The sequence below is a fragment of the Notechis scutatus genome, chromosome Z, assembly GCF_049901735.1.
Source record: "Notechis scutatus isolate UNSWTSFEM ecotype Mainland chromosome Z, rNotScu1.2, whole genome shotgun sequence".
In the NCBI taxonomy this organism is placed as follows: Eukaryota; Metazoa; Chordata; class Lepidosauria; order Squamata; family Elapidae; genus Notechis; species Notechis scutatus.
This window is the reverse complement of record NC_142025.1, coordinates 20,911,125-20,933,680: the sequence shown is the minus strand read 5'-3', so window position 1 is coordinate 20,933,680 and position 22,556 is coordinate 20,911,125. Positions and strand designations below refer to the sequence as shown.

General features: G+C 37.8%; 1 protein-coding gene across 2 annotated transcripts in view; it reads left to right on the top strand.

Annotated features, from left to right (window-relative positions):
- The window catches only part of MYO3A (myosin IIIA), a 97,240-nt gene that overhangs the window by 59,633 nt on the left and 15,051 nt on the right, over positions 1-22,556 (top strand). For both annotated transcript variants that reach the window (XM_087948379.1, XM_087948380.1), the window contains 4 exons: positions 294-380; positions 2,222-2,333; positions 3,843-4,254; positions 4,968-5,106. In XM_087948379.1, coding sequence (XP_087804505.1) covers positions 294-380; positions 2,222-2,333; positions 3,843-4,254; positions 4,968-5,106 — 750 coding nt within the window. The remainder of the gene's footprint in view (positions 1-293; positions 381-2,221; positions 2,334-3,842; positions 4,255-4,967; positions 5,107-22,556) is intronic.

The following is a 22,556-nucleotide window of genomic DNA, read 5'->3' as shown; positions in this document are numbered from 1 at the left end:
AGTCATCAAAGTTTGTCCTAAATAATAATTTTTCATCCACTCCTTTCCTCCTTGCAGATGTGAATAACTAGGTAACTAGGTGTAGGAAAATACAACAGCTTGCTTTAGAGCAGGGATCCCAACCCTGGCAACTTTAAGACTTGTGGACTTTTTTAACTTTAAGACTTGTGGACTTCAATTCCCAGAATTTCTCAGCCAACTGGCTGAGGAATTCTGGGAGTTGAAGTCCACAAGTCTTAAAGTTGCCAAGATTGGAGACGTCTATTTTAGAGGTTTTCACCTTCTGTCTTCAGTTTACAGGGGATATATCACTCGCAAAGCATTTGCAGAGGCAAAGAGTGTATATGGAACAGCTATGTGGGTTATCAAACTCCAGTCAGGTAAGACTTTCCATTTATAGCATCAAGGTTTGTAAAGTCAGAATGCATAGCTATCAAATAGAATTAGAAGGAAAAACTGTTTCTTCTATTTCTGCTTAATGTCTTTCAGCCTGAGCTAGGACGCAGGAGTAAAGCCAGATGTCAGAGCTAGAAATCAGAATCTAGAACTTGAACTATTTTTGTTAAAGTTGTAATTCAAATAGGAGCTTTTCATAGACTTTCCTGCTGAAGCAATAGGCAGCCTATATGAGCAGAATTATTGCAGTAACCAGAAATTGTTTCTGAAACTGTGATCCTATCAGCCAATGGCAGTGAGAAATAGAATATTGAATCGAAAGTTGTCGTTCCACCCTTGTTTAGTATCCCTCCCCATTCACTCTATCTGGGAAGGAGGGACAGGTTGGGGGAGGAAAAAAATACTTTCCAGATAGGGGAAGTAGGCAAAGACAGTTAAATCCCATGAGAATTTAGAGCCCAGTGACTTCAAAGAAGGAAGAATAACAGCAAAACCAGGGCATTGAGGTGATATTTTAGGAACCCAAAAGAAAAGTTTGAACAAGGGAAATCAGGAAAGAGGAGCGGGGCATGATGTGACTGAAGCAAATAAATGCTAGGTTATAAAAAATGAAGGCAAGGCATTGAACAGCAGAACTGTGACTTATGATCACACATTCCTAAACAAACTTGCTTTTATGAAATTTGGTGGAAGATGCTTATCCATCAACCAAGTATTGTGATGAAATTGATACAGAAGGATCTTGGTAGACTTGGAAATGTCTAGTCCAATGAAAAGAAGGACCAGGGGAGACATGATAGCGGTCTTCCAATATTTGAGGGGCTGCCACAGGGAGGAAGGGGGTCAAGCTATTTTCTAAAGCACCTGTAGGCCAGACAAGGAATAATGGATGGAAACTGAACAAGGAGAGATTTAACCGGGAAATAAGGAGAAACTTTCTGACAGTGAGAACAATCAACCAATGGAACAGCTTGCCCTCAGAAGTTGTGGGAGCGCCATCACTTGAGACTTTCAAATGGACTGCCATTTGTCAGAAATGGTGTCAGAAATGGTGTTTGGGGCTCCTGCTTGGGCGGGGGTTGGACTAGATGACCTACAAGGTCCCTTCCAACTCTGATTATCTGTTATCTGACATGAGAGCAGTGTTTCAATATCTCAGAGGCTGCCACAAAGAAGAGGGAGTCAAGCTATTCTCCAAAGCACCTGAGGGCAGGACAAGAAGCAATGGGTGGAAATTAATCAAGGAGAGAAGCAATTTAGAACTAAGGAGAAATTTCCTGACAGTTACAACAATTAATCAGTGGAACAACTTGCCTCCAGAAGTTGTGAATTCTCCAACACTGGAAGTTTTTAAGAAGAGATTGGATAACAATTTGTCTGAAATGGTATCGGGTTTCCTGCCTAAGCAGGGAGTTATAGTAAAAGACTTCCAAGGTCTGTTATTCTATTCTATCCTACTCTACTCTATCCTACCCTATTCTATTCAATTGAATCCAATTAATACGGAAGACTTGTGTGTCTAATAACATAAACCTGTATCTTTAAAAAAAGGAAATTCTCACTATCTTGGATAGAGATCATGAAAATCATACCACATAACACATTAATTGTTTAACCCAGTGCTTCCCAAGCTGGCATTCTCCAGCAGCTGAGAAGAACAATTCATATCATCTACAGCTATAGACCCAGCAGGCTAAGTTTGGGAGAAAGAGATGAAAACAGTCCGCCAATCCAATCTGAAAAGTGCCAGATTAAGGAAGAGTTAGTTTAAATATGCTGATTTACCACAATAAATTAAATTTATTCTTACGATGATTTATATTAGTTACAAGAAGATTCTTGATCCAAAAGGGAGCTAAAGAAATAAACAACGCTGCAATAACAATTCAGTCTTACTTCAGAGGCTACAGGGAGAGAACAAGTCTCAAAAAAATAAGGTAGTATTTTATTTTACTTATGATTATTCTGTTAAATGCCAACTCTTCTGCAATAAACGACAATCTTCTGTTTCATTTCAAATATCACCATTCCATGCAGTCTTTCTTAAAGAGATTTCATCATACTAAGTTTTGTTTTCAAACGATAACATAAGGAAAGGTGTATGTGTTAAAACTATGCATGTGCATGTGCAAAAAAAAAAAAAAACCCACAACCTGTATTCTTTAATGTTTTATTCATTAAATGAGATGTGAAATTTATTTTGGATTCTGGGCTCCATTTGGAATGGAAGAAAATGCATTTTTAAATCGCTCTTGGATAGACTAAAGATGCTGAAAATATAGGATACTTAAAAATGCAAGAAAGAAAATAATAATAGCCTTTTTAGCTGGTACTCAGTTTGGAATGCAGATTACTAAAACAGATGCATTAGTGGCCTGCCTCCATTCAAAACCCAAGAAAGAAAACCCAAGAAAGAAAACCACCAACTCCATTGAAGTAGAAAAGAGGTATTTTTTTACTGAGTTTGAAATGATAGCAGTGAAAGAAAAGTAAAATCTGATCCAAAAGGCACAAAAATTACATATTTAAAGTTTCCCCAAATCCTTCCCCCCAGGAACCCAGGCTGAATATCTAATCCACATTCCGTATAGTGTCGTGGAGCACATCTTAAGGTATTTTCACCCACCTGGAGTTCTAAGACGATTGGCCTTGATTGGGCGTAAACAACTCCATTCAGCAGCATATTAATACTTGAGTGCAAACCTCCCTTTTAGTTCACATGGGCCTTCATCACACCAGCTCACTTCCCAAACCCAAATACCATGCCTCCATTCCTGTTACTATGGCAGCTGATCGCAATCAAGCATCAAAAGGAAAAACGATACTGGAGATCCGGCCAACAGTACCAAATGTTACTGCACTGAATTGGATCATCCTTGGCCTGGTCCAGCAGAGCTCTTCTTAATTTAAGAATTATCTCATTCTCCCCTTCCCAGCAACACAGATATTGGAGGTCTAGAATCACAAATTGTGACTCAAATGAAGCCTTTGTGCAATTGGGACAAAGAGCTAGTACTGGAGTAGATTCAAATGGCCTCTCCATGTTCATTGCTTCTTTCTCGGCAATAGATACGGAAGGCCATTTCACAGGATAGGAATTTGTTACTGGATGGTTTGACAGTCAGTGAGGTGATAAAAATAGAAGCACCATTTTGTTTTCCATTTAATGGCATAATATACAGAAAAGTGCTGTCTTCAGTACCTTTCTCCTAATGACCATAAATCCTATTATTTAACATGACAGTATATACCTTTATTTTACAAAATAAACTTATGTGCTGCATGCAAAAAAAACATCACTCCAAAGAAATGTTTTGCCTTCTTTTCATTTGGAAAAAAAAGGTATTATATTGACAGTTTAATGCATAAACTAGGCCTGAGTGGTCTTGTAAGGTTACACTAGCTGTCTCCTGTAATCTTCGCTAAATATATTACGTCTATTTCAGGGAATCACTTCTCAAGAATAAAGAAGACGAAATGGCAACAAGCCCAGGAAAAAGGGAAAATCTCCCTAAAGAAGACGAAAACCAATTCATTTCCCACCCAAGCCAGCAAGCTTCTCAAGAAAAAAGTGATCCAACTGACAAAAAACAGGCTCATGTTTTTCCTCAGGAAAGCCAGGAAGGATCTGCACGAAGCTCTCAGAAACCTATTGAAGCTGACCAACAAATCACAGAGGATGAAGCGAAGGCAGCACTAATCATTCAGAGTATTTATCGAGGTTACCGAGTAAGAGATCAGCTCAGAAAGAAAAAGAAGTTATCCTTTGAAAATCAAGGTGATAGTGTGTCTGATGACCTAGCTTTAAAAGGTGGCCCAGAAGAGGAAAAACCTAACTTGGCTGTTTTCTCCAAGCAGGTAAACATTTTAAAATAACCTTTCTCGATAGGGTTGGGCCATAGCAGCCATTATACCTTCTGGGGATGATCAGAATTATAGTCCAAAGTATTTGAAGGACCCAAGCTGAGGAAAGACTGATTAAGCAGTAGAAAAGACATGTTCTCTATCCCTCTCCCTCTCTCCCTCCCCACTCTCTCTCATATAAAGCAGTTAATTCAGTCTGCATTAAAACAGAATCCATTGAAATCAAATTCTGAAAAAAGTGATCAAGCTTTTGATTGGAATAATGTAGTAGTCAGGGGTGGACTGCAACTGGTTTAACAACCAGTTCAGTGAGTTAAAGGCACTTGCGTGCAAAGCTGAAAATGGAGCATTTAGAAGCTCAGTTGCTTACCTTCCAAGTCAGCAACGGTAAGTAGAACAGTGGGGGGTGGAAATCAGCTGATTGAGATGAGCTAGAAAGCAGGAAATAAAGGACAGGATAGGATGGGGCAGGTAGGCTGATCATCAAAACTACCGGTTCGCTTGAACCAGTCCAAACCAGCAGCACACTGGTAATAGTTCAGTATAAGAAAATCTTCCATAATAGAAGGGGTAGAATTCTCCATAATAAAAAGCAATGGTTCATCCTCTTTCTCAGGATGACTTTTCCTCTTTAATTTGCCTTTTGGGTGCTTTGTTTGGTTTTTTTATATATATACTGTATATGTTTGTGTGTGTTTCTCATCTAGATATCAAAGTTATCAGAGAACTATCTGTCACTGGAGAAGAAACTGGATGACATACTTTTATCCCATCAGCTGAATTCCATGAAACTCCCCACAAACTACCATCCTGGCAGTCACCTTTCTTCATATGTATACCAGTCTGGTAATAACCAATCTCATTATTAAACAAATTAATTTAATGGAATCATCTTCAGTTGCAACTGTTATCCACATGAAACTATTATTTATTCATGAAACTGTAGTCTTTCAAGAGACCAAGGGAAGATCATTATTTTATACAGGTAGTCCTTGACTTACAACCACAATTAAACGCCAAAGGATTGTTAAGTGAATTTTTCCTTATTTTATTACCTGTTGTTAAGTGAACCACTACAGTTGTTAAATTAGTAACATGGCTCTTAAGTAAATCTGGCTTCCCAATTGACTTTGCTTGTCAGAAGGTCACAAAAGGTGAGTCTATGACCTTGGGACATTGCTACTTTCATAAATATATGGCCAGTTGCCAAGGGTTCAGTTCTGGATTATGGAACCAGGGTATTGCTGTGACGATAAGTGTGAAAATCAGTCATAAGTCATTTTTTCAGCGTCACTATAACTACAAATGATAGTAAATCAAGGATTACTTGTATTGATAACATTCTGAATGGTAAAATCCATGAGAATCCAAGGCCAACTAAGCTAATCACTTATCCAGCTTGAGATCCATCTAAGTACATTACAGGTCTCAGTTTGCCGTAGAGTGGGCATGCACCATATGATAGATGTTTGCAAAGTCAATAACATGCTTAAGACTAGCCAAAAATAACTACAGTATATTATCAGAAAGTAAACTTCAGCTGAAGTTTAGTACTTCAAAATACACATGTAAATATTATAACAACTGTCAGTGATCCCAGAAGTGTTTTGATTGAACTCCTGGGCAATTTACTTTCCACTGAATAAATGTACTAGTGAACAATTAGTTTTTTCAACATGCATCCAGACTCTTCTGAAATGTTCTTTTTTTAAAAAAAAAAAATCATTATTATTTCATAGTTTTAAACCTTCTTTTAGATTACCTTTTAATTTTCTTTGTGTTCTTAATCATGTCTGAATAACTGAATTGAAGATCTGATAAAAATGAAAAAAAAATCTTTTCAAAAAAACTTCTAGAAAGATTTTCTTTATCTACTGTACCTAAAAAGTCACAGTCTTAGCAGTGTCTCTTTTCTTAAAGTATAATCCATCAAAAATCATTTATATTTCCAAAGAAGATTTGGCTTAATAGTTTTATAAAATATTAGACATTTTTATTAGAGCAGTGGATTAATCTGGTCATTTCTTGCACTGGCATTTGATGTTTTCTGTTTCAAAAATGTAGCAAAGAAAATTAATAGTATAATTCTATATAATATTTGTCTTACCGTACCTGTCATCCTAAAACATACTGAAGGATTTGGGTTCTCCACAGAGGTAGGATTCTACAGGTTTGCACCTAGTCACTAGAACCAGTTGTTAACATTCTAAGCAGTTTGGAGAACCGGTTATTAGAAGAAATTACTGGCCTAACCCTGTAAGGAAGGCAGGAAGGAAACATTCTGGTGTTGCTTACAGAAACTGCCTTTCCATTAACTCTTATTACATTCTTGGCAGGACTAGACTTCTTGTCTCAGGAATGTCTCTGGAGATTTTTTTTCCTCCTTTGCTGGTACATTGCTTGTGTGGAGTGACCATTCAAAGTTACAATGGCACTGAAAAAAGTGACTTATGACCATTTTTCATACTTACAACTGTTGTAGCATCCCCACAGTCATGAGAGGCCAGGTGAGGAGATGTGTGCCTCGATGTGAGTGATGTTGAGTTGGCCATGCCCAGCCAGTCACATGACCACCAAGCCATGCCCAGCAACTAAGCCACACCCACAGAACCAGCTGTTAAAAAAGTTGAATCCCACTCCTGGTTGTCCATATTGCTAGTTCCTTTACTGTGAATATTTTATTGTAATTAATAAAATGTGCAACTTTTATTGGGAAAAGTTGAGGCCTTACGCAGTGATGGTCTCTATGTAGAACCTATTCTAGATTGAATTCTACTTATTATAAATGCAAGTTTGAGGTTAGAGAGGATTGACATCCAATGCTTAATTGTTCTCTGTGGCCTGAAGATCCTTCCCTCTCCTCTTCTGCTGGTTTTTGTTGTAATTATCTACACCTATTCTAAAGACAGTGTCCTCTGCACTGGTATTTTGATTTGACTTCCTATCATGTAAAGTATATGGCTTTCCCTTGAAGATAATTCCAATGCAAGAGTGCTATCTAGCCACTTAGATTTTTGTATGAGTATTAGTTCATTTTTTTTCTAAGTTAAATCTCATCTGTGCTATTCAATACTAAATTGAATAAAACATACCATTTTGTATGTTTTTAAAAGCATTCAGTTGTAGATTGGGGGGTGGTAGGTTGGTAGGAATATTTCTGATAATAATAGTGGGAGAATACTGGGAAAGAAGGGGTGTGATGGCTCAGCCCAGGTTCGAGAACCGAGTGCTATGCAACAGGATGAGCTCCCGTTAACAGGCCCCAACTTCTGCCCACTTAGCAGGTTGAAAGCATGCAAATGCGAATAGATAAATAGGTACAACTTTGATGGGAAAGTAACAGCGTTCCCTGTGCTTAAGTGTATAGTCATGCAGGCTACATGACTACATCCAAAATGTCTTTGGACTATGCTGGTATCCTCGGCTAAGAAACAGAGATGAGCACTTCCCTTTGAGTCAGACATGACTGGAAAGGGGAAACCTTTACCTTTTACTGAGAAATGGAGCCAGTTGTATTATGGGAAGAAGTGGTAAGAATAGTGGCAGCAGTAGGAAGACTGTAGAATGCATCCAGATCAGTTTGTGATTAATTAACCCTATCTCTAACCTCCCTGTTCAAAAATTTAAAATTTTACTATGTTGCAAATAAATACAGTCAGATGATGTTTTATTTCATCTCTTTTTTTGCCTATCATCCTGACATATTTGGATGAATTTGAAAATAATTGTTATTGTTATTTTTACAGTCATTTAGTTTGGTCAGTTAAGGGGATTGCCATTAAAACACCACACTTCTTATCAAGGTGCAGATTCTATGGCTATAAGAGCTTACAAATACAAATGTGATATCTGTTATGGTACTGGAAAATTGAGCAATTACTGGTTGTAAGATATTAGTGTTAACTGATACTCCATGTTCAGGAATCGTCTGCCATGGTAGTTGCAAGTTCTTTCTCTAGCTCTCTGCTCTTTGTGTTTCGTGTCATGTTTCAGCATGACAAAATAGTTTGTTTTGATTGTTTGCTCTGATTACTTCTCAAACGAAGCTTGAGAAAATCCAGTCTTGAATATAAGATACAGCCTGTATCATAGGATCATTGTTATTTGATTTGTATATTGTACTGCAATATGCAAAATAGAAAAAAATGCAAATTTTTGGTTCAATATGTTTTCCCCAGACATAATTTTAAAAGTATTCCTGAGATTTTGAACAAAGCCTTTCAGCCAATCCATCTGTCACTGGGGATAAGATGTTGATATAGCGTAGCTGAAATTGGTCAGCTACAGTTTACCATTCACTAATTATTCTGAAACAACAGTTCACACAATATATAGAGCCATGGTGGTACAGTGGTTAAAATGCAGCACTGCAGGCTAACTCACTGTTCACTCCAGGAGTTCAATTCTGACTGGCTCAAGGTTGACTCAGCCTTCCATGCTTCCAAGGTTGGTAAAATGAGGACTCAGATTGTTGGGAGCAATACGCTGACTCTCTAAACCCCTTAGAGAGAGGGCTGTAAAGCACTGTGAAGTGGTATATAATTGTAAGTGTTATTGGTATTGCTATCTATATTGTGTGTGTGCCTGTGTGCCTGTTGCTGAATTCACTGGAAATAACTCTGTCTACTTCAAATGCATACTTGCCATAAGTAAAAAACAATCTGTACCCAAAAACAGTATTGCAGTGTCAGTAGGGGTGTTTTTTTCATGACAAGGAAGCCATGGCTGAAGTGATTCACTTTTCAGCATTTTAGCCACCTAAGCAACTCACTGCAGGTAGTCTCAACTTATGATCTTAAAGACCATTTGAAGTTATGACAGACTTTAGAAAAAAGCTATTTATGACCCATATTTGAAATTTCAACTGCTGCTGCACCACCATCTCTTGAAGTCACATGATTACATTTCCATTGTATTTCTCATGGTCATGTGACCACAATGTATGCTATCATTTTCCAGAGAAAACATATGGTTGATTCACTTAACAATTGTGGTGAGCCACTTAATGACCACAATGATTTATGACCAAAATTCCATGCTCAATTGTGGTCATACATTGAGGACTGTCTACATACACTGTTCACATTGATGATTTTTCCTGGCCAGCAAACAAAATTGAGTTACATGCAACTTGTAGTTCCTTCAGAGCTTAATCTTTCAGCTTGGATTTCAGCTTGGATGTTATGGTGACTCTCAATCTTTATGTAAAGAAACTGTCACAAGTGTATACTGTCATGTTACTGATAAAACTCCATAAATAACTTCCATTCTTGGTTGCTATGTAGTCTAGAGATCAATCCACTGTCTTTCTTTCACTGGTCATCTTAGTTGTGAAACAACTCTCAATTTCTGTGAGAGGAAGTATGTCAAAGGAATCTCCATCAGATGTGCATTTCACAGTTCATTTACCCCTTATGGGTACACAAGATAATCCACCTGCATTTGTAGGATTATGTGTCGTTTTAAATTCTATTGTGTATTTATGTCCACCAAGCAACAAAGCCCAATGTTTTATCCAGGCAATTGCTGTAAGCAGAATTCCTTTTGGTGAATTTAAGACTGACAATAGTAGCTGATGAGAGCAGTGAAATGAAATTCTCTTCTTTACAAATACTGGCTGACATGTTAAGCCATGCTCAGTACTTCCCTGTCTATATTTCTATAATTCTTCTCTGCAGCTGTGATGCAAAACCTATCAGGCATTCACTGCTGTCTTCCATGATGTGTGACATAACCACATCAATGCCATATGATGAGGCATCTCTAGGCAACTTCGCTTCCAAGTCGTGGTTGTATTGTACAACGGTTGCAATGCTGTGTGATATCACCATTTTCTTGATACAGTAAAAGCTTATTTGCACTGCTTTGTCCTCTCCTATGCTCTTCCTACTTACAGTAAAACGTTCAAGGGATAGAACACTATGACTACATTTGGTAGAAAAGTGTTAGAATAACTAACAAATCCTAAAAATAATTTTAGATGTAACACAGCAGCTTTGCATTTTCTCTTAATATTTTTGCATCAATGTTAAAAGGATGTAGAAAATGAAGATTACATCAAATATATGCTTAGTGAATTCACAACTGATAGCAAAAAATGAACTTCATAGATAACTTTGTTTTCCTAGCCTTGAGAATAGATAAAGATTGTCAATGTGCTGAAGACATAAAGAGATTCATCTTAGGGAGAAATGACAAACGTAGACAAACTCATACACACACGCACACACACACACACACACACACACACACACATATATATATATATATAAACACATATACATATACATATTCATATACATATATGTTTTCTTAAGTTTTTGCGGGTATTTATATGTATGGTATTCAGCTTTGTTCAGGTATTTTCCCATGTCATTATAGTTGTGCTTTTAAAGTTGTAGCAACATTTCGGCAGAATCTCATCTGCCATCATCAGGTTTGCGTACTGGGGTTCATCTGTATGTCAGGCTTTTGCAGCCGTTTCTGTTTTAAATTTGGTGCTAGCCTCATGCTTTGTTAGAATGGTTTTTTCTTCATCCTGATTGGTTGGGAGTCTTGGTCTGTGTTTATTGGTCTTGGAGTTTGCTGTGTTCTGCTTGATTGGTGTTTCTAATATCTTCTGTCTATTTTGTAGCATTTTTTTTTGTCTTGATTGGCTGACAATATGGTGTTTCATGTATTGCAGGCTTTCAGTGCGGCTTGGCTTCGGGTGAATGGCCGGCTATCGTTTATTAGGAAGCTAGGTTTCATCTGGGTGACTGGCTGGGCTGTGTTTGGGCTGGAGGTATCGGAGGGGTGTCTGTTTGTACCCAGGTGTTTGCTTGGTTTGTGGTGTGGCAATTTTTTGTTTGTGAGTGCAGGCTTCCAGATAATTGACAGTCTGGTGGAGTCATCTCTTCCAGACTTTGAGCACGGGGTATGAACAAATAGATTAGGGAGGGGGGAGGAATCTAGTAAGATTCATAAGAACAGGAAGACAATAGATAAGTTATAGATTACGAAAGAAAACAGAACGAGATTGCAAGAATGTGTTCTTTGTGTCTAAACTATTTTAATGGAGGGAGGGAGGAAGGGACGGAGAAAGGAAATGAATGGCACCCAAATGTCAGTGTTCAAGATGGCTATAGTCATAGAGTCAAAGCTAAGTATCTTTGCAACCAGCATGAGAGCACAATCCTCCACGGGAAGTGTATTATAAATGTGCTATATTTGTAGTCAAAATAATTAATATTAACATATCAGTTATTTGTTATTATTGTGAATAATAACAAATATATTCTAAACTCATCTGATTCCCAAAGTTTGGTTGCTTGATTGGTTGTTTGATTGCTTGATTGACTGGTTATGTGCCATCAAGTCATTTTTGGCTCCAATAAAGTAGATAGGTAGATTTTCTCCATGACTATCTCTTCCTAAACAGATTTTTTTTAAGTTCTTATAGCCACTGTAACCACTGAGACTCTCCACCTTGCTCCTGGTTGTTCTCTTCTCTTTCTTTCTACTTTTCTAATCATTTGAAACTTTTCCAAAGAGCTGGGTCTTTGCCTAATGTGTCCGGAGAAGGATAATTAACCCAAAGGTTAATGCTGTATATTTAGCATGTCAAAATTCATCTTTAGATTTCTTGACAATCTTCTTTCGTTGAAAAAGAGGCTTTAGTCTTCTACTTTGTTTAGAGTGTGCTTTCAGATTTTCTAGTCATTTCATTGGGAAAAGGCTTTTTGAGCTTAATTTGGAAGATGACAAAGAATGCCAACATCTTTTTTGTTATAAGTCTTAACACTGGTGTGCTTTTTCTGTAACTGGTCCTTCTTCCTAAATTGAAAAAAAGCCCACATTCTGAAGTGTTTTTATAGTCTTGGTAAACATAGCTGGTTATCATAACAGTTGTCTCAATAAGGACCCTTTCATACAATTCAATTTTAATTCTGGGTAGTCACTTCAGGAAAGGAAAACAATTCCACTGACCACTTGCATTATTTGTTCTCTATTTATTAGCTGGCAGCACCTGGATGTTCCTAACTCCCTTTTCATTGGGTTGTATCTGCCTGATCAGGTTTTGTTACCTCTAAAAAGGAGTATTGATCATATAAATGTAAACCTTTGCTGATAAGAAAAATATTTACCCCCCAGCATCTCAGTTTTCTCCAAAATATTACATTAAAGATGGGTATATTAGTAGCAGATTAATATAAAAGCAACACATCATCTTTTATATCCTTTAAAAGCAGTGCAATTGAGGAAAAAAACATTCACCGTAGTCTCAGTTCCTAAAAGCATCATTAATCTGTAAGCAGCAATGATTGCTGATTTCCCCCCCTTTAAACTGGCTAACCTACCATAATTATTATAATAGTACAACTGATAATTGTACAGCTTTCCTTCAATTTCATGTGTTTAGTTTGCCATCCTACAGCTGCAGTGAGAGAATCCAAACAGGGATATTTCCCTGCCTTTTATTATGAATAGAGCAAGAGTATACATTTTTATAGGTCATAGTGGCCCTTCTGGTTAACTTCTGGTTTTATATTTCCCTTTATAAATGATAGTCTCATAGATTGTAGCAAGCAATGTGAGTCATTTTTAAATACTCATCTGAAAGGAAACAGAAGATTCAGAGAGCGGTAATTGTTCACCAGGAGTAAGCAGTAAGATGTTCCTCAGGCATTGTTTCTACAGTAACCATAATCTTCAAAAACTGGGGCATTATGAGACATAATGGAAATTATAAACCTTGCACATCTGGAGGAGTTCAATTTCTCAACACAGTGCTGGCCAGAGAGATACTCCAATACTTCTCAAATAATTGGAACAGACTGTTTCAAACTCAATTTGAAATGCTTGCATACCTCTAGTTTAATATACTGTATATTGGAAATATATCTAGATCACTAAGAGTTCTGACCCATCCAACTGTAGTTAGATACAAACAAGAGCTTACAACTTTTTTTCTGAATATGGAAAATTGGAGCTTGGATAAACACATGTAATATCTCCAATATCTCAGGGGCTGCCAAAAAGAAGAGGGAGTCAAGCTATTCTCCAAAGCACCTTAAGGACAGGACAAGAAATAATGGGTAGAAACTAATCAAGGAGAGAAGCAACTTAGAACTAAGGAGAAATTTCCTGAGAGTTAGAACAACTTGCCTTCAGAAGTTGTAAATGCTCCAACACTGGAAGTTTTTAAGAAGAGATTGGATAACCATTTGTCTGAAATGGTGTAAGGTTTCTTGCCTAAGCAGAGGGTTGGACTAGAAGACCTCCAAGGTCCCTTGTAACTCTGTTATTCTATTCTATTCTAAATATCAAAAATATCAAATCATTACTTGATCAAGATCTAACTCCCCAAACTGAGATTAAATTGAAGCTAGGTTTGCTTTAAGACAGGGGTCCCCAAACCTGCAACTTTAAGACTTGTGGACTTCAACCTGGCTGGAGAGTTCTGGAAGTTGAAGTTCCCAAGTCTTAAAGTTGCCAAGTTTGGAGACCTCTGCTTTAAGAACTGCTTTACAGGTAATAAAGTACAGATAGTCTTTGACTTACAACTGGTTGCTTAACAACTGCTCCACGTTAAGATAGACACTTCAAAAGTTGCCTCGAAGCAAGATGGGAGGCAAACAAATGAAATGAAATAAATAAGCTGCTTATGATCTTTTACAAAGTTATGACAGCTTATTGTATTTTGGGCACTTGGCAATCAGCTTACCTTTATGGCTGTTTCCAATAGCCCATGATGATGTGACTATGATTTGCAACGTCTTTTGCCATTTCTGGCATTTTCTTCTGGGTTTCCAGTATAAAAACACTCATTGGTGAAAACTGATTTGCTTAACAACTTCTGTGTTCACTTAATGACCATGGTATTTGCTTAACAATTGTGGCATCACTTAATAACTGCCACAAAAATAATCAGAAAATTGTAATTCCGAACTCAGTTACAGTTGTAATTCCAGGATGACCTGTAAAGGCAACTTGGAGCCTAGGCCTGAGGATCGCAACAGAATAGTTGGTCATAGCTCACATGTACAAATAAACAACTTCACCAGAGAAAAGGTGAAACATTGATTTAGTAAATATGTAAACTCTATCTGACTTACACACACACACACACACACACACACACACACACACACATATATATATATACACATATAAGAAACAATAAATGGAAGGTTTTGGTTATATTTGCTTTCGGCACAATAAAAGGAATTAATTGCATTAAAATGTCATTCTCTGCAGTACCTTAGTTTAGAAAATAACCTTTGTTCTTGAGAAGGAAACATAATTGCCAATTCATTAAATTAGAGACATCTACATTCCAGATAAGAAACTAAAACAATAAATGTAAGCATTACTCAGCTGTATTATAAATTAACATTATTCCTTCTGGCCTTTCAATATATCAGTGACCTTTCCAAGCCTTTATTTATCACATGTAATGAAGAAAAAGTTAGCACCTAATTGTGCTGAGGTTACACTGATGTATTGCTGATCATTTTTTATTATAAATGTTTGTGTCGTTTTCTTAATTAAAACTGACATAATGTGGTAGAATAGCATTTTCCTTACACACAAGAATGATGAACTAACCCAGATGAGAAAATTTCCTTCCTTAGGTCAAACAAAGGAGAACCCAATAAATAGCTGTAAATTGCAGGCTATTCATACAGTCATGTAACCAAAGCCTTCCTGTAGAGCGATTAAATATATTTGAGCTGGATCAAGCAGGTAGATCATTTGGAAACTACATTCTTTGAGAAATCATTGAAAGAAATCATTCTTTTGAACCTAAAGGATTAAAAGACAGTGGTGATCTTCAAATATCTTTTTGACTGTCATCCAAAGGAAAGACTTATTTCTTTATTTCTTCAAAAGGCAGAAGGAAAATTGCAAAAATGGCCATAGTCATTCATTTAATTAATTAATTTAAGTATTATTATCACAAATCTCCAGAGGTAAGGTATCTCTTGAACACAAATAATATCAAGAGTGTAAAGAAAAATTAAGATATTTCTCCAAATGCAGAAATAACAAATTTTAACTAAGATATATCTAGACTTTTCCATGCCGTGTGCAGGTAATATTCAATTTATAACCACAATTGGTAAACAAGATATGTGACCGCTTTGTTTCGGAACTACAATCCTATATTCCCAACTGTGGTTGTTAAATGATCTTATGGGCCATTAAGTGGACCAATTCCCAGGTAAGGAGCAGAGGCTGGGGGCGGGGGGAGATCTGCTTAGGAGCTGAAAATCCTCCTTGCTGAAATCCTAGGTTTTTCAGCCCCTGAATAAAGAAACACTTGTCTCTTGGCCTGTGCCAGGCCTCACAGGGGCTCCTCTAACCATTTGAGTCATCCCATGTTCCTTACCCTACCACACTGCCTCTCTGCTTGGATTTTGACTCCCTATCCTTTTTGGGGGCTGACTAAAGGAGCTGCCTACTAAAGGAATTCAGCTCACTCCACCTCTCATGGAAGGGAACTTTTTCAGTGAAATGCAGAACAGGGCTTGAATCTTCAGAATTTGTGTTCCATTTCTGCATCCTGTCAAAGCAGTTCCATGTGCAGAATAAAACTCCCTCGGTGGGTATTTTGTCAACTTTTTTTGTGGGATGCAGGAATGGAGCTTGTTTCTGTAACCCACCAAAGCTGCTCAGCTCCCCAGGAGCCCTCTTGGCATGCACTAACAATTGCAACATTTTCTATTGACTTTCCCATTGACTTTCTGTGAAAGCCAGCAGAAAAGATTGAAAATGGTGATCACATATTTGCAGGGCACTCAGCAATCAGTCATAAGTGTGAATAGGTTGCCAAACAGCTAGATTGCAATGACATCACCACGGAGGTTGTGTGCAACATTTTGGGGTGACTAGAGGCACTTTATTGGCTGTAAAGCACTAAAGACTGTTGTAATTCCAAACCATTATTAAATCAATAATCATAAACTGAGAACTACATGTAATTAGCAATTCATTTTTAAATTAGTAGGTTGTAAGCAAACTGCACAATTGAGACTTTCAATCTATATCTCCAAGAAAGAGTTTGCTTCATGTAGACATTTTCTAGCCCCTTCTGTCTTGGATGGAGGAAAGATTCATGTTTTTAAAAGAAAGAAATCCATACAAAAGAATTATTTCTGGGTGAGAAGCAGGCTTCCTTTGTCTCTTGTTGCAGAATCTATTAGTACTCCATTAGTACTGGAGAAGAGCAAAAAATTGAAGCAGAGAACGATGTTTTGGTTCTGCAACCCAACAGGACAGACACAGACTTCAGAGGATAATTAGGACTGCAGAAAAAAACCATTACTACCTTCCTGCCTTCAATTGAGGACCTGTATACTGCACGAGTCAAAAAGAGGGCTGTGAAAATATTTACAGACCCCTCACATCCCAGACATAAACTGTTTCAACTCCTTCCCTCAAAATGATGCTATAGAGCACTGCACACAGAACAACCAGACACAAGGACAGTTTTTTTCCTGAAAGCCATCACTCTGCTAAACAAATAATTCCCTCAACACTGTTCAACTATTTACAAAATCTGCACTATTATTACTGTTAATCTTCTCATCACTCCTTATCACCCATCCCCTCCCACTTGTGATTGTAGGACTGTAACTTTGTTGCTTGTATCCTTAAGATTTATATTGACTGTTTCCTAGTATGATTTGATTGTTGATTGTACCTATGACTATCATTAAGTGTTGTACCTTATGATTCTTGATTCTTAACGAATGTATCTTTTCTTTATGTATACTGAGAGTAGTTACACCAAGACAAATTCCTTGTGTGTCCAATCACACTTGGCCAATAAAGTATTCTATTCTATTCTATTCTATTCTATTCTATTCTATTCTATTCTATTCTATGTGCTTCAGCAAACCTATGTCTGTGGAAATAGGTAAATACAGTACATAAAGCTAGGAAACTGCACTAAACCTTTTCCACTTTCTTTTGTATTGTGACAAATCCCATTTTCTTTTTCTCTTTGTACAAGTTACAGAACTGAGTGTTTGATTTTAGGTTTAGAGCATATCTTGTAGGCTAAGTTCATTAAGATTCTTTTGTTCTTTAAAACCTTCTTTGTAATACGTTGCAGTGAGAAATCTTTATTCATAGCAGACCAGTGCCTCTTTGTGGTTTGTCTGGAATAGTGTATTTTCTGTTGATGTTTGCTTTTTGGAGGATTAATTTGCAAGATTGTCACTTATGATCTGTGCAGTTGTACAAGTCTCTATTTCTACATTAAATATTTGCATTTTAATTCTTGCAGTTAAAAGGGGGTAGAGAGGGTTTATATTTTGCATTTTGTTTCTTTTTAAATAATAAAGCTAGATTTTATTTGTTTCCTGTGAGATTGATTTATTTCCCAGTGGAGTGGGAAGAAAGGAAGAAGCTGCAGATATCAGCATGCTGCTTAGCCAGAAGGTGGCATATCAAAATTATTTCAATTTTTTTCATGTTTATCTCTTAAACTTCTAGTAAAGCATCTGACAGATCGCTCATGCCTATTTAGCTTAGAGTGTGGTAATGATGAGAAGTTTCCACTTAGGGACAGGTGTTAATATCAGGAAGCACCAAATCACTAACTAGCCATCAGAAACAGACATACAAAATGGGAGGACTTTTGAGAGAGGAAGCATGGAGTCTGTGGGTTCCAGCATTGCTTTAGAACAGGGGTGTCAAATGGGCCAGATGTGTCATGTGCTGGCCCCACCCCCACCCTGTTTAGCGAAGGGGGGGAAAGTCCCAATATGTCATGTGGTGATGACACAAGTTTGACACCCCTGCTTTAGAGTGAAGAGTCTTTCTCAACAGTAGCAGCACTTGGCAATGTAAATTTGCAAAAAAAAATTTAAAAATCCAGGGCAAATCTTACTGTTCTGTTGCCAAGAAGATGGCATATATGTGTCCAGCAGTTCATCACAACTTGGGATCAGATTGAAGTGGGCTGTATTTTTTTCACTGTTTAAAAATATAGTAGTCTTCCTAGCAACTCAACTATGATTGCTTAGACTTATAATTATAGAATTACAAAATAACAGAGTTGGAAGGGATCTTGGAAATCTTCTAGTCCAGTGGTTGCCAACTGGGGATTACTGGTGGGCTGCGAGAAAATTTTGGTGGTCCACAGAGAAATGTCACCCCAAAGCACCCCCCCCAAAGCAATTAATCCAGGCTGTACGGGAACACAAGGCTGCGCCTCTCATATGGCCCATGGAAACACAAGGCTTGCGTCACTTGCATTGTGAACAAAATGAGGTAGTGAGGTGAGGGGGGAAAGGACAGAGGGGGGAACTTGCCCCACGTGCTCCACATGCCTTGCCTGGCCACTGGACTGCTTCTTTCCGCTTCTTTCTTCTTCTGCTTTTGGCTGCATGCAAGGAAAACAGCAAAAGTCTTTCTTTCTCTCCCCCAAACTCCACCAGAAATGAATCTTTGGGAACCTGCAAGGCATCCTGCTCCAAGAGGCTGCGCCGGCATGACAAGTCTCACAAAGATTCATTTCTGGCAGAGTTTGAGGGAGAGAAAGAAAGACTTCTGCTGTTTCTGCTGCTTTCTTTGCATGAAGCCAAAAGTCTCTCTCTATCCTCCCCCTCCAAGAATGGAGCTGGAGATGGTATCCTGCGATCCCAAATAAAGAATGATCAATTGGTAGGAAAACAAGGTGGGGAATTTTCCTGCACACTTTTGGGGGGATTTTCCCAGGGTCTCTGGTCCACGGGATTTAAAATTATGAGTTTGGTGGTCCCTGAGGTCCAAAAGGTTGGTGACCTCTATTCTAGTCCAACTCCCTGCTCAAGCAGGAGACTATTATTTCAGATACGTAGCTGTCCAATCTCTTCTTAAAAACCCCAAGTAATGGACCACTTGCAGCTTCTTATTATAAATTCATAAAGGTTTAGTTAGCATTAGAAATTTATTTATTTATTTATTTTATTTGGTTTGTCAATTGCTTAAAAGATAATAGGTATAAGTAAAAACATAGTTATGAATACATGGATGCATATAAGAAATATGAAAGAAACAATAGGACAGGGATGGTAGGCACATTGGTGCACTTATGCACGGCCCCTACAGACCTCTTAGGAAAGGGGTGAAGTCAATAGTAGAAAGTCTAAGGTCAAAGTTTTGGGGGTTTGGGGAAGAAACCACAAAGTCAGGTAGAGTATTCCAGACATTGATCACTCTGTTGCTGAAGTCGTATTTTCTGCAGTCAAATTTGGTGCGGTTAACCTTGAGTTTGTATCTATTGTTTGCTCTTGTATTGTTATGGTTGAAGCTGAAGTATTCATTGACAGGTAGGACATTGCAATGTTTGATTTTATATACTATACTTAGATAGGACTGAAGGTGGTGTAGTTCAAGATTTTCTAGGTCTAGAATTTCGAATCTGGTGGCATAAGGTATTCTGCAACGAGTAGAGGAGTGGAGAACTCTTCTTGTGAAATATTTCTGGACTTTCTCAACTGTGTTAATATCAGATACATAATGTGGTTTCCAGACTGATGAGCTGTTTTCGAATATTGGTCTAGCAAATGTTTTGTATGCTCTAGTTCAGGGGTCACCAACCTTTTGGACCTCAGGGACCACCAAACTCATAATTTTAGATCCCAGGGACCACTAATCAGTTCTCTGGGCATGGCCTAATTTGTGGGTGTGGCTTGGTGGTCATGTGACTGGCTGGGCATGGTTTGTATGTAAATATTATAAATATGTATATAAATATTGAATTTTTTTTAAAAAAAGAGCAACTTTTACCCAAAATCAGGCAAAACAGGCAGATTGAGTTGCTTACAGAATCACAGATTCATTCAGAGATCTATCTATCTGCCATTGGCTAGCTCAGTCTGTCACATAAAATTTGCTAGCAAGCAAACTCACAAAATTAACTCACAGCACACCATGCATGTAAATATTGTTTTTTTTTTATAAAAAAGAGCAACTTTTACCCAAAACCAGGCAAAGCAGGCAGATTGAGTTGCTCACAGAATCATTCAGTGATCTATCTATCTGCCATCAGCTAGCTCAGTCTATCAAATTTGCTTGCTGTGAGTCTGCACTGAATTTGCTTGGAAGCAAACCTTCAGTTCTAAGGGAGGTTCAGCTGTGCTTAGCTAGAAAGCAAGAAATCCAACCATTTCCTGCTTCCTAGCTAATCTAAATTTCCCAGCTCAGCAGAACAGATGATGGTCAGAAAAAGGAAAAATAGCAATTTAGCAGGCAAGTTTACCAGGTAAGGAGTGAGTGGGCAGGGAGGGTTCCCGCGGGCCATGTGGGCGGTGCAGCCTTGTCTTTCTGTGCAGCCTGGATTAATTGCTTTTGAGAGGTGCTCTGGGGGTGAGATTTCTCTGCAGCCCACCAAAATTATCTCACGGCCCACCAGTGAGCTACGGCCCACCGGTTGGCGATCGCTGCTCTGGTTAGTAGTATAATATTACCAGAGAAAAAGCTACGTAAGATTAAGTTAACAACTCTTAATGCCTTTTTGGCTATGTAGTTACAGTGGGCTCTAGCACTTAGATCATTAGAGATGAGTACTCCAAGGTCCTTGACAGAGTTTGGATCATCAACAAGGTCTTGACTATTCAGCTTATATTTTATTTTCTGATTATTATTTTTTTGCCAATTTGTAAGACAGAGCATTTGTTTGTTGAGATTTGAAGTTGCCTTTTGTTTGATCATTCTGATACATAGTCGAGGTCTTTTTGAAGGGTAGCAGTATTGTCTGTGGTGTTGAATAGCTTTACATCAGCGAAGAGGATGGAGTTGCTCTTAATATGATCACAGAGGTCATTTATGTAGAGTATGAAGAGAGTTGGTCCTAGAACACTGCCTTGGGGGACACCACTGTTGACAGGTACAGAATTTGATAGGACACTCCCAAGTTTGATCATTTGTTGTCTGACAGGAATGCTTCTATCCAGTTATGCAGGTGTCCAGAAATACCATAAGGTTTTAATCTTAGGAATAGTTTGTCGTGTACCACTGAATCAAAGGCTTTACAGAAGTCTATGTAGATTGTGTCTATTGCTTTGCCCTGATCGAGTTGTGTAGTCCATATGTTTTTGCAGTGCAAGAGTTGCAGATTGTAGGATAGTTTTTTTCTGAAACCAAATTGTTTATTAGAGAGTAGGTTGTTTGTTTCTAAGTGGAGGATGATGGATTGGTTAATAATTGATTCCATGACTTTACAGGTGACGCAGCTTAAAGAGATTGGTCTGTAATTTTCAATTAGGCTGGGGTCTCCCTTTTTGAAGATGGGGATGACCGTGGCTTGTGACCATTGTTTTGGCAAGGAGCTGGTCCTGAAAGATTTTTCAAAGATTATGCTTAGAGGTTCGGCTATGGCAGTGGATAGCTTTTTTAAGAAGTAGGCACATATTCTATCTGGTCCAATAGATAGAGATGGTTTTAGATTGCGTTGTGCTTTTTCAACATTGTCTTCTGTAAAATCGATATGTATTAGATCATTGTAGTTGTCTGTGGTTCGACTAGGAAATACTGGGCATGATCCATTGCTGTTTACAAATCCTGAGCCAAAGAATGTGTTAAAGAGATTGGCTTTAATGGTGTAATCATTGCAGTCTTTACCATTAGGTCCTTTCATGGGTGGGATGGACCTTGAGTCTTTTAGTTTGTTGTTTACAAAATTGTAGAAAGCGCAGATGGAATTGGTGCGTAGAAGGTTTTTCTCTTGTTTAATGTGATAATTGGTGCATTCCGTTTTTATCTGGTGGCATAAATTTTTGTGTTGGCTTTTGAAGTTGGCAACGTGACCAGATTTGTTTTTCCGCCAAAGTGATCTCTTTTTGGATTGAAGTTTCCTTATTGTTATGGGTAATCTGTTTTTTCTGGTTTTTGAAGTTGTTATTGGTACATATAGTTTGATGACTCTTTTGACTTCAAGTAAAAATATGTTGTAATGGTCTTCAACAGTATTGCATCCAGTGAATAGAAATTGCCAATCAAGGGATGAGAGATCATTGTCTATAAAATCATAATTGCCTTTTTTGAAGTTATAATTGGGGATCACATTGTTGTGTTGATTTTGTGTGGATGTATTTTGAGACAAAAGTCAATCATGCTGTGGTCACTGTTGGAAAAGGGTTCTTTAATTTGTATTCCGTAAATTGAATTCAAACTATTGCATAAGATGAGATCGAGGCAGTTGTTAAGTCCAGTATTGTTGGTTACTGGTTGTTCCAGTCCCAGGTTTGTTACAGCATTGTAGAAGGTTGCATGTATGGGTTCAGTTTTACATTCGTTTAGGGTCCAGTTAATGTGAGGTA